The sequence below is a fragment of the Penicillium longicatenatum genome (assembly GCF_028827895.1).
Source record: "Penicillium longicatenatum strain IBT 33135 chromosome Unknown contig_7_segment0_segment0, whole genome shotgun sequence".
Taxonomy (NCBI): domain Eukaryota; kingdom Fungi; phylum Ascomycota; class Eurotiomycetes; order Eurotiales; family Aspergillaceae; genus Penicillium; species Penicillium longicatenatum.
In genome coordinates this window covers 3,207,751-3,219,864 of record NW_026643124.1, presented here as the reverse complement: position 1 = coordinate 3,219,864, position 12,114 = coordinate 3,207,751, and the positions used below count along the sequence as shown (strand labels likewise).

The 12,114-nt window shown below is 49.6% G+C and overlaps 4 protein-coding genes across 4 annotated transcripts; 3 read left to right on the top strand and 1 right to left on the bottom strand.

Annotated features, from left to right (window-relative positions):
• Nucleotides 1–784: 784 nt before the first annotated feature.
• N7484_011456 (mannose-1-phosphate guanyltransferase) lies at nucleotides 785–2,106 on the top strand (the record flags this gene model as incomplete). Its single annotated transcript, XM_057121843.1, has 4 exons — nucleotides 785–791; nucleotides 845–888; nucleotides 1,004–2,027; nucleotides 2,087–2,106. The coding sequence occupies 4 exons, from the start codon at nucleotides 785–787 to the stop codon at nucleotides 2,104–2,106; spliced, it is 1,095 nt and encodes a 364-aa protein (XP_056967597.1).
• Nucleotides 2,107–2,910: 804 nt separating this feature from the next.
• On the bottom strand, nucleotides 2,911–4,331 carry N7484_011455 (3-keto-steroid reductase; the record flags this gene model as incomplete). Its single annotated transcript, XM_057121842.1, has 2 exons — nucleotides 2,911–4,162; nucleotides 4,267–4,331. The coding sequence occupies 2 exons, from the start codon at nucleotides 4,329–4,331 to the stop codon at nucleotides 2,911–2,913; spliced, it is 1,317 nt and encodes a 438-aa protein (XP_056967596.1).
• Nucleotides 4,332–4,699: 368 nt separating this feature from the next.
• Nucleotides 4,700–5,944, top strand: N7484_011454 (DUF4129 domain-containing protein; the record flags this gene model as incomplete). Its single annotated transcript, XM_057121841.1, has 1 exon — nucleotides 4,700–5,944. One exon carries the CDS (start codon nucleotides 4,700–4,702, stop codon nucleotides 5,942–5,944), a length of 1,245 nt encoding a protein of 414 aa, XP_056967595.1.
• A 296-nt stretch (nucleotides 5,945–6,240) lies between these two features.
• On the top strand, nucleotides 6,241–7,424 carry N7484_011453 (sucrase/ferredoxin-like domain-containing protein; the record flags this gene model as incomplete). The annotated part of the gene is made up of 2 exons (XM_057121840.1): nucleotides 6,241–6,633; nucleotides 6,699–7,424. The coding sequence occupies 2 exons, from the start codon at nucleotides 6,241–6,243 to the stop codon at nucleotides 7,422–7,424; spliced, it is 1,119 nt and encodes a 372-aa protein (XP_056967594.1).
• Nucleotides 7,425–12,114: the final 4,690 nt, after the last annotated feature.

Here is a 12,114-nt window from a genome sequence, read left to right as displayed (position 1 = left end):
GGATGAAAAGAACCTACACAATGTACATATGATATCATCGAAAAAAGAAAATTTGACACATCAGCTGAAATTTAGTCGGAGCTTTGAATACATACCTACAACTCATAAACTTGATTATTGAAAAAAGGGGCAGTTGTGGGATGAAGGAGGGGGGTCGTGGTGTGACGGATGAGGAGATCGACCTCCGCGCGGCTCATGACCGCAACCGACCATTGATCTCGAACGCCCTTATGAGACTTTTATCCCAGGGGCGACATCGCCTGACCGGGTAAGGTTGGCGGGGCAGCTATTCAACAAGCCCCGATCCAGTTAAAAGGCGGCTTTGGACTGCGCCGCTCGGCGTCGGCGTCGATGGGCTGGACCCAGGGTACTAGTACCACCCGGGGGCGGATTCATTGTAGCAGTACGGCATACTCTGGTCTTCTCACACTACAACAATTGCATCCATAGAGCACATAGAGCAGAGTTCGGAATAGACGAGTACAGTTGCAAAGAATGAATCAGATAGCCGGAAATAGAAGTATTCTGAGGTCCCAGATGGTAACAGATATAAGAGGGTCCACCCCCTTTTTCACTGCAAACGTGTAGTCATCCAATCACGTCCTCTCACGTGCCCCACCCCTCCCTCCTAATAAAAATAAATCCATCAACGGCCAGGTGTTCCCTAAATAATGTCCTTCTCCCCTTCGTGTTAAACCCTCTTGGCTTGTTTTTGCTGTTGATTGAATATCAACGGCTTCTTCTTTGATCTAATCGTGTTTTCACCTTAACTACTTACCCCACAATGAAGGGTATGTTATGCCCCTCCATACCACCCCTCATCCCGTCACTAATTCGCCCGCAGCTCTCATTCTTGTCGGAGGCTTCGGCACCCGTCTGCGTCCTTTGGTAAGTAGTCGTCAATCGTCCCACCATGCAATTGATTCAACCCAATGCTCTACGAGGAGAGGATTGGTGGGACTGTGCCCTCGACACATTGGCTAATTTGTTTGCTTCCGCCTAGACTCTTACCCTCCCGAAGCCGCTGGTCGAGTTCGGCAACCGGCCCATGATCTTGCACCAGGTCGAGAGCTTGGCTGCTGCAGGTGTTACCGATATTGTCTTGGCCGTGAACTACCGCCCCGATGTTATGGTCGCCGCCCTGAAGAAGTACGAGGAGCAATACGGTGTCAACATCGAATTCTCCGTCGAGACCGAGCCACTGGGCACGGCTGGCCCGCTCAAGCTGGCGGAGAGTATTCTGGGCAAGGATGACTCGCCTTTCTTCGTGCTGAACTCAGATGTTATCTGTGACTACCCCTTCAGAGAGCTCGCAGAGTTCCACAAGAAACACGGTGACGAAGGTACCATTGTTGTCACCAAGGTTGATGAGCCTTCCAAGTACGGTGTCGTGGTTCACAAGCCTAATCACCCTTCGCGCATTGATCGTTTCGTCGAGAAGCCCGTCGAGTTCGTCGGTAATCGTATCAACGCCGGTATCTACATTCTGAACCCCAGCGTTCTCAAGCGCATTGAGCTGCGCCCCACCTCCATCGAGCAAGAGACCTTCCCTGCCATCGTCAAGGATGGTTTGCTCCACTCCTTTGATCTCGAGAGCTTCTGGATGGATGTTGGTCAGCCTAAGGACTTCCTCACTGGTACCTGTCTGTACCTCTCCTCCCTGTCTAAGCGCGACCCCAAGAAGCTGGTCTCCACCTCCGAGCCATATGTGCACGGCGGCAATGTCATGGTTGACCCTTCCGCAAAGATTGGAAACAACTGCCGCATTGGACCTAACGTAGTGATTGGCCCCAACGTTGTCATTGGCGATGGTGTCCGTCTGCAACGTTGCGTTGTGATGGAGAACAGCAAGGTCAAGGACCACGCTTGGATCAAATCCACCATTGTTGGGTGGAACAGCTCCGTTGGCCGCTGGGCTCGCCTGGAGAACGTAACAGTTCTGGGAGACGACGTCAGCATCGCCGATGAGGTGTATGTCAACGGTGGCTCTATTCTCCCCCACAAGAGCATCAAGCAAAACATTGATGGTACGTTTGCTATCCCGAATCAATTGAGATTAGGTTCAAAGCTAACATCTGCGTATTAGTTCCCGCCATTATCATGTAATCCTCCTTCCTCATGTCGATACGTCCTTTTTTCACCTTTTCTCTCCCCGATACCTTTCCTCACCGTCTTGATGCATGGAACCGGAGTCGTTTTCTTCGTGATCTTCTCTTCTCTTGTCTTGATCCCCTTCGGTCCCAGTTTTCTTGCCTGTCACCCACGACGGTGCCACCGCCCCGCTATGTGCTCGCGCTGCTTTCTTACCCTTCGTCCCGAGATTCGATGTATTCCAAACCTAGATGGCTGGATAATACACGACCAGCGGCCCTTTTTGCAACAATTACCACTTTTTAGTCTCTTCTCTTGTTTTTTTTTGTGATGTTTGTGGGCATTAAAAGTCTACAATTGCAGTCTTGCTCTCTTTGCGCTTCTGCCATTTTGATTTTGCGGGCAAATAAATCATGCAATATCTGTTTTAATGATATCATGGGCGTGGGGCGGGTACAGTTGATGTAAATAATGGGAGGCGGAATTACAAAGATGCAATTCAATTGACTTTAGTAAACCTGTGCGAAACCGAAGGAAGTTCTCTCCCTTCAAGGCCTCATAGCTATATTTTAGGATGTATTCGCTCTGGGTGGTACTAAGAGTATAAAATCGCCAGCCTGGGAAGTACCACATTTCCATATCATTTTTATTTAACATTTGAAGCTATCTATAGAGATTGACGTATATGAGATTAGATATTAACACATTATGCCGGCCCTTAGGAACCCTCATTTGAAGTACCACGGACTGAATGCACAAAGAAGTATACAAGACAGATGAACATCAGAGGTAATAAAGTAACAGTGTATGTCCTCTTGCTCACTGATCATTCTGCGTCTTCTCAGCCTCATCCAAGATCGCATCCCACTTGATCCTCAACTCCTCCATCTCCTTCCAGCACTGACGCCCCAGCTGCTCAAATTTCTCTCTCTGCTCCGCAGTAAGATCGACAGCGCCTCGCTTTCTGAGTCTTTGTCGATCAGCCTCAACAACAGGAGCTCCAACAACTCCACCATATCCCCAGCCATCGGTTTCTGTGCAGATTACATTTCCAGCTCCACATCTCGAGGCAGAAGAGCCCCATTTCGGTTTTCCACCACCAGCCCGGCGGTACGGTTCCTCGGCAGCATCAAGCTCAGCTTTAGACGACAGAGCAAGGAAAACAGGAGAGTTGGCGCCAAGGTAGGTAGACATGGTGTGCCAAGGAGATCCCAGCATGCGCGCCACCCAAAACGTGATCACCATGGCCCAGATAAGGGGCAGGGGAAGCGGGACAATAGCTGTAGCACAGATACCAGGGTGAGCGACATGTATCGTAGGCATACCGGACTTTTCTTTGTCGGCATCATCAGAGCCAAAGTAACTATCCACCGCCCACGGTGCCGTACTAGGCAAATCAGAAGTCAAAGCCAATACATCCGTAAGCGCCTTAGACGACTCATAAGGTGTTGTGTTGCGCAATCCCTGAATATCCTGCATATCAAAGAACTTCACCGTCCCCTCAATGCTACTCACCCAAATCACACGCCCAGGCCCGTCTGGCGCCTTTGCGCGCTTCAGCAGCGGCGCCACATTATGCGCAAGCATGTAATGCCCAAAGACATTGGCGCAGAACACCGAGCCCAGCGCGGGTTCCTGAGGCTCCTTGCTCGATATCTGTTTTTCCGTCAACACGCCCACGGGCGCGACCTTATAGGTGGGCCATGTCACTTGGTATAGGAGGTCGGTGCAGACACCCCAAACCGCGGCGAGCCAGTCGATACCGGACCAACCGCCAATTCCAGCGTTCAGGATGATGGCATCGAGTTTAGGGAAGGTGGAATTGAGTCTGCGGGAGCAGGCGCGGACGGAAACAAGGGAGCCCAGATCGACACTCTCGGGGAGGAAGCGTACGCGCGAAAAGTCCGCGGGGGATGGGGCAATTTTGCGGAGATCGGCTTCGAGGCGGCGGGTTGTGTCTTGTGCTTTGCGAGCGCTGCGGGTTGTGAAGATGATGTTTAGGCATGAAGATTGTGGACGAGTTTTAAGGAACTCATTGGCGAGGCGACGGCAAATCGAGTACCCTAGGCCACTGACAAGAAAGGTATAGTTAGTCGATTGTCCCTTTTTTTTTTTTTGTCATTTAAAAGGATTGTGGTGGAATAGGTTTGTAGGGTTTTTGGGGGTCAATTGTACCTGTTTGCGCCTGTTACCAGGACATAGGTGTCTTCCGGGCTATGGGAGGCCTTGGTCTCACTCATTCTTTTCCTTTTTTGCCGGGATTGTATAGATTTGGTGGATTCGAGATAGACGCGATGGTTCGCGGCAGAACAGTGTCATGTGATTGAACTCATATATCTACGCGCAATTAGATCAATGCGAACCAGTTCAAGAACGGTAGCTATTGGTGGGCTGGAAACTTTCGATTTTCAATCAACTAGAGAAAGCTCTTTAATAAAAAATTCCACTGGAAGTAAATGTCGCATCATTTGTTTAATGTTGTGATACGACTTGATGCACGTGATGTCCATTAATCCGATAATCAAGACGCGATTCAATCCAGTTAAGCTACGACCAGCTCATCTTGCCACCAAATGCCGTGCACTGCGCACAAAATGCGCAGTTAGCCATGACCCCGAAACTGGAGCGCATTCTCAACACAAGCTTCTTCTTCTTTTTCGCCCTCATTCTTTTCTGTCTGATACTCCTCACCCCGGTCGACGCCATCTACCAATGCTATGAGACCCAACAACTCACTGATATCTTCTTCATAACCGGCGCCTATGTCATTACATTTATCCTGGCCGTCCTTATCTACTCGACTCGAATATACACCAACAGGAGTACCTTAGCTGGTATCCCGAAAGCATGGATCCCCGTGGAGAAGGACGACGTCAGCAAGAGCGTCCGCCGTATGGTGAAAGAGGGACTTGCTCGTAGTGCAGTTGTCTCATACCAAGCTCGACCGCGAGATACCTCAGGAGAAGCGGAGAGCTTTCAGAACTACGAACCTCTTTTGATCGACCCCGAACGGCCGCCATGGGGTCGCGTGGAGCACCCCGGCTGGTCTTCGCCAGCTTCACCCGATCTGCCAGATTTGCCATACCGAACAGTTATTCAGGAATTGCCCAACCTGATCGAGGCAAAAGCAGTATCACTGGCACCTTCCGATCCTCTCTTTGCTGCATCGGATGCCTTTGGCCCAGTCGACGACCTGGACCCCCAATATTTACCAGATATGCGTGTAGTGGAAGTGCTCCGGCGACCAGCATCCATGGGACTACGTCAATATATCCGCCATCTCACGTCCTTGGGAGCTATTGAACCACCAGAACTCGGCCCGGAATTTCTTGCGCTCTACGAACGGGCCCGTTTTTCGTCCCACCAGCTCCACGAGTCCGAGTTTCGCGACTTGATGCACTTGTTTGCGGAGATCCTCAGAGGCATGACGTCCCTTGCATCTCCTATCGTGGAGGACATACGCGACAGCGCGAGCTATCGCCGTGCAGATAGCGAGTCCATCATCGGGCCATCGGATGAGGAGGGGGAGACGGATACTGTGGACCATTACGGTTACGACGGTACATTCACATCAATACGGACCAACAGCCTTCGGCCGTCTAATACATCGACCTGGGAGACCCAATCGGGATACGATACTGCGCCAGGGGTGCAGAGTCCATTCTCGGGCATGTCACAGGAGAGCGGGTCTTATCTGGGGCGGGGACTCCGCACCCCGTCGACTCGATCACTGCGACGTTTGCCCTCCGGCCAATCCGGTAGTTCTGGAGGAAGTGTGATTCGGCTGTCGCAGCCACAGGATCGGGGCAATTTGCCGTATACAATCACCTATGCTGGTCGTAGGGACGTTTGAATTAGAGGCCCACCTCCACCTCCACCTCCACTTTCATTTCGCTTCTACCCATCAGAGGATGTACATTAGTTATAGATCGGATTAAAATACCCATTCGGCAACAGTGGGGGCTTAGTCATGCATAAGTAATGCCGAGCTTCTTGGCAGGAATGCAAAATGATTGATAAGATCACTTCAATTTTGGGATTACGCGTCATAGAAGAGAGAAAAAGAACAGGCTGATACCAGTCAATCGCTTCTCTTAGATCTTCTAGAAAGTCATATCCACCAGAGAGGATTCACCATAACCCGCCAACATGCATCTCTTCCGCCGAGGCACATCCTCGCTCTTCAACTCCTCCAACGTCTCTCTCGCTTCTTCTAAGACAGATGCTACCACCGATGCTGTCGGTGACAATGCCCTTGCTGCTGAGGGATTCCGAACCATCTCGGAGTCAGATAAGCTGTTCTCCAAGGCTGACCCGGCTGTTGACGGCGAGGACTGCTTGCACGATTGCGCAACATGTACCGTCAAGTACCCCGCCAAATTCGACGTCGACATGGAGGACGAGCTATACGGCCAGGTGAAAGGGTGGGCAACACACATGCTTGTGGCCACCGGAAAGTCGGACTGGGTACGCGATGTTGCAGACGAGACAGGCAGTGTCATGGAAGCAATTGAGAAGGGAGGTATTGAGCCGAGCAATGGTGTAAGAATGCACTCCAAAAACTTCTTTACATACTCAAGAGTACTCACCTTTTTTTTAAATTACAGCGCCTCAAGCTCTCCGCATCCAACATGCCCGTCCCAGATGAATACCATATGCACGAAGAAGGAAAGCAGCCCACAAACGTCCTCATACTGCCCAGCTTCACCATTGTCGAAAATGTCACACCGCAGCTGGCCCCAGATCTGATCACACAATTCCTGAACAACTCCCCAACAACTACAACACCGCTCGGTGCGGTTTCCACAGCATCTGCAGACCAACACGACAGCTCTGAACAGCAGCCATCCGAGTCCATCCCCCACCCCTCCAACACATCCATTACCACCCCTCTTCGCTCCCACCAGTGCCCTCACGCCGCCGTTATTCTACTTTGTTCGCAGCGCACCCGTGACGCCCGCTGTGGACAATCTGCGCCACTGCTTCGCCGCGAATTCGAGAGACACTTGCGGCCCTTGGGACTATACCGCGACATGGACGATACACGCCCCGGTGGTGTGGGAATCTATTTCATTAGCCATGTCGGTGGACACAAGTACTCTGCCAATGTTATTGTATACCGACGCCGAAACTTTGGCTGGTATAAGACCGAGGGCGCGGAGGCCGAAAATGGTGAACAGGAAGGCGCTGCGCAAGGTATCTGGCTCGCTCGGGTCCGGCCAGAGGAATGTGAGAATATCATTCGATATACTGTTTTGCAGGGTAAGGTGTTAAAACCTGCCCAGCAGTTGAGGGCTGGATTTGATCGGGAGCGAGGCTTGACAAGTTGGTAAGGTCTTTGGAGATAGTTCATGCATTTCAGATTCCCTTTGGAAGTATAGATTACAAATGCATTGCATTGGCCATTTTTCCATTTGTTCGAAACCCGGTGTCTTACAGTTTAACCTTGAAGGATTCTCAGTATTTTTCATTTCCATTTCCAATTTCATGTTCCATTTTTCATTTTCCTCTTTGCATGCAAGACATTCATGCCGTGATTGAATATTTCCAGACAACCATACACGAAGGCGCAATGGCTTATGCAAGCCACCGTTCATCGTCACTGGAACCGGCGTTCCGTGTCGAAATCACGCTAGATCCCGCTTGAATCCTATGGCCAGGGAGAGATCACAATAAACCCGGGAATTGCTCACTCAAGATGAGCCGATGGCTTGATCATATCAGGAAGCACCATGGTTATCAATCAAGGATGTTTCGCTCGTAGGGTCTCAAGTAGCATCTCGCCATCCAAGGTAACTCTACTTCTAGTTTAAAAAATAAAGAAATAAAATCAAAAGAGTCCGAAGATAACATGAAGGCGAACAATCCCGCCCCTTGATCTCTACATACAACGGCGCATACAGTACTGTCTCACATTCGCATATGCTACCTAGAAGAGACATTTCCCGTCAAATAATGGCACGAAGTACCCACAGCGCATGTGGCATGGTGTGATGCCGTCTCCAGTCCCCCGCCACCACATTCCACTTGAAACTGAGGCGTGCATGCTTACCCGACTGCCGAGCCGACATTGCAGCCACGGGAAATGTGCCATAACAACGTCACCGTAGCGTCTCAGAGAAGTATCTCACACCGTTGCTCACCGGATGCTTACAGATCACAATAATCCCCGGCATTATCGGAGTCGATATTCCTCCGATTACTGTACATTTTGCAAAATCAGATGACTGGCCCTGGACGCAAGGGAGCCGAGCCCCGAGGCCAAGCGAGTCTCAGCCCCAGGCGAGATCAAACTTCGGCGCATGACTTGCTGAAGGATTTGCCAAATTTCTACATGCAAGTCCTCCAGCTTCTTCTTGGCGCGATGTGGTAGATGCTGGTTGCACAGGAAGTATTTTCCCCCTGCTGGCCACTACCAATAGCCTTATCGACGGGATTAGGGAATATCGGGATTCTTACATTGGAATCTTGGCGCCGATCAGAGGTCCCTCTAGCCCGCTTTTTTGGGTTTTCTGGAAACATGATCGGTGAGATCGCGGAGATGTTGACTGTTGCGGCAAAACGCTCTCGGCGGCAGTAAGGGGTTTGACAAGGGGGAAAGGGGGATTTTGGATTTCAGGGTCGTCAGTGGCGTCCTTTTCTGCTTCCCTGCTACTTTTTGTTTTCTTTTAGTGTGTTTTTTTTGTTCGCGTAAGCGTTGGCGCTGATAGGAAGTACTATCTTAGGGAGTATTTCGATTGGAAGAGATACGTTTCATTGTTCGAATCAAGTTTGATATCTGGAATTCTGCATTTTCATTTGCTCGTTCTATTTAATTTTGGATGATTTTCCCTTCTCATCTTGTTTATTTCAGCCCCAAAGCTCTCGAAGCTGATCTGACCGGAGACTTTCCGTATCACGCTAAATGGCGCCGGCGCACCTGATTCGGGCCTCGCTTCTGATGGGACACTGTGCTCCTGACCGACTCTTTGCAATCAGCAGAAGAGCCGCTTGAGTGGCTGGCAAAATTATTTTCAGTGGGTATGCTTGCTATTTGCACATGTGTGCTTGCATTGTACAATGTGACCAGCTAGTCAGATACGAGATGCTCAGAATTATGACGACTGTGGTTGGAAGAGACGTTGAATCCAGTCCAATCTAAACTGTTCTTGGGAATCATCACTTGACTCATCTTATTGCCTTTCGGGTTCACTTTCTCCTTCAGAGGAAGATTCTATGATGCTGTAACCGTTTCACGTGGCAGTGAAGTTAAGCATTGCGGGTATATGGTGCACGGCCATGGACTCGATCTCCACCTTCACCCATCGAGCCGTCTACGTTGCTCCATTGCATCATTTGTCCCTTTAAAATGCGGGGTATCTTGAAGCTCGAAACGGTGGCGACGATGGCAGAGTTAAAAAAGAAATACAATACAAAAGTTCCATGCAGCTTTCGTCACAAAAGGGGTTTTTAACGCGTCTCCGATGTGATGGCACCGGGTATACCTGAACACCATCCCCCGGTATGGTAGATAGAATACCCGCAGAAGCCGAGCCTGGTTAATTGAAACGGGTGCTCTTATCTTGGGTCCTGGAGAATACTTCCATAGCGAATAAAAGAATTCACCCGACACATCCGATCCGATGAACCGGTTCCTGGGCTCGCCAGTAACCGAGCATGATGATAACGCGGGCAATTTGTCCCAAGAGTAGCCGAATGAAGAACCCAGGGCGGTCCTCCAAACTTGATTTGATAGACTTCAACTCGTATAGATAGATCAAATGTTGAAGCTCGGGCCAATCATTGGCGGAACTTTTGGCCGTAATTAGTTTGAATGCCAATAAAGCCCCCAGAAGTCTGGGCAAAAAGCAAAAATAGCCGAAAGGGTTTAACATGTGTACAAGAAAAAGAAAAAAGAAAAAGAAAAGAAAGGGAGGGAAAGGCCCACTTGTCGCGTGTTTTGGGATTCATCAGGCTTTTTAGATAACTCTTGCAGCATGCAACATGTCGCATGTACGTAGGTGTGCCCCCCCCCCTGTGGACGGATTACATGAACTCAAGAACCACTTGCTCACCTGAATGGCTGAGGTTGATACTATCCGGACGATTCTTTCCGATTGAGGCAATATTTGCAGTGAGGCAGATGGCGAGAATGTGATGCTTGTTACAGATGCAGATAGCCAATATGCATTGCCTAGACTATTCCGATTGGTATTGGCTGGGAATTGAATTGTCGATAACTGAAAACCAGTCACGATCACAACGGAGATCACATCCCACTTGACGCTCACAGGCACGGCGGGGCAAAGCTAAGGGAAAAGAAGGACAAGAAAAGACGCGAACGATCAATAGAGATCCATGGCTTGCCGATCCCCTGAGCGCCAAACACCTCCTTGGTGCCCTAGCCCGACACGGAGAAGTAACTTCATTACATTTGTGACTTTGGGTTTGCTCTCGGTCCCCCTTGGGTAGCCTGACGCTTTCTGCGGACTACAGTGTTAGGCTTTCTAGATCCATTAGATCCCTATAAGATTGCGCCAGGTGGAGCTCCACGTTGAACAAAGCCCTGCTTCTATATGGCCGAAGTATCCCGGACATCTTGTAGATTGACAATGTTGGTGTTGACCGTTACACCGTTAAAATTGATTTACCGAGGCCAACCGCGGTCTCGTGAAATATGCAATGTTCACGTTTCCCGACATTCGACATCCATCTTTCCGAGTCGCCACCGACACGACCTCGGTCAGGAAATTAAGTCCAATGGAAATATGATTAAACATTGCATGAAATTGCATGAGCATTTCTGCCTGACCTTGGAAAAGGTTCGCGGGAAAAAACAAAGATAAGAAAAAGAAAATCTTGCAAGAGATCGACCTGTGTCTAACGAAAGATAGAAGAGAAAAAACAAGTATTCGCAAGCATGGGGGTATACTAGTCGAGACGGTGAAGGAGGCATAATGTGATTGCCACAAATAGGGTCTCGCAAATGACATCGCACTTGGAAAGTCTATCAGACACTAAATCACTCATCTACTAGTGCCGGAAACTAGGCAGATCTGAAGGGTTATCCTCTGAAAATGCCCGATCGATTGATGCTGTCAAGGCTCTGGTTTAGAGTTCTTTCGTTCTATGTATCAGCCTTGGTGCCCCGGATTACCAGGCCCAACGAAGATCATCCTATATGATCGCTTCACTAATTATAGGGGACTTTATCTCGCAGCGTCTAAGCAGAGGGGAAAATCACCGCTGCAATTCTCATTTTAACCTTAAATGACTCAGGACCGTTTCTACCTCCAAAGTAGAGCTGGTACCGGTCCCCGAACCAGGTTTCCCGTGTTGAGCTGCAGCCAGCGCGCCGCGTCATGTCCATCATCCCTTGCTGGAGACGATCTTCACTGGACATGATATCTGTAATATTCCCGGAATTTCAACCGTTTGGTATCCATTCCTAGCGGGGTACAACGCGGAGTATATTAACGGGGGAATGTGGCTCCGAGCTTCGAGGCCCCTCTCTCCGCATTTGCATAGTTCGATGGTATACGGGAATTTTGATTTTCTTTTGCGATCGTCATTAAAGTTGGGTACGGAGAAGCTCGGGCGCGGTTACTGAGCAGGGGTTATGGACTTAAATTTGATTTTGATAGTCCAGAGCGCCACCGAGGTTGATGGGTGGGTGGCTTATTCTAAAATCGCGAGATGCTGAGACAATGATATCATAATTCTCTAGGCGCATCCCAAGTGTCTTGGGTCATGTAGGCTGTAGATTTGGATGGATTGGGTTACATAATTTGGTCTTAGCTACATCGATGGTCTGTAAACGCTGTAGGCCGAGGGTAAGAGGGATCGATTGACATAGGACAAAGAGCTGGGGAACCCAGATCCAGGCCCTGTTCTGGCTCACCGGGCCACCTCGTACATGGGGATCTTCCCCTCGGGGTTGGATTACTACCAACACTCCCACTTGCTCATTATACTTGGTTTTGGGGATTCCTCATAGATTCTTTTCTTTTTTCATGCCTTTGTTCTTTTTTTTCCGTATTGCCG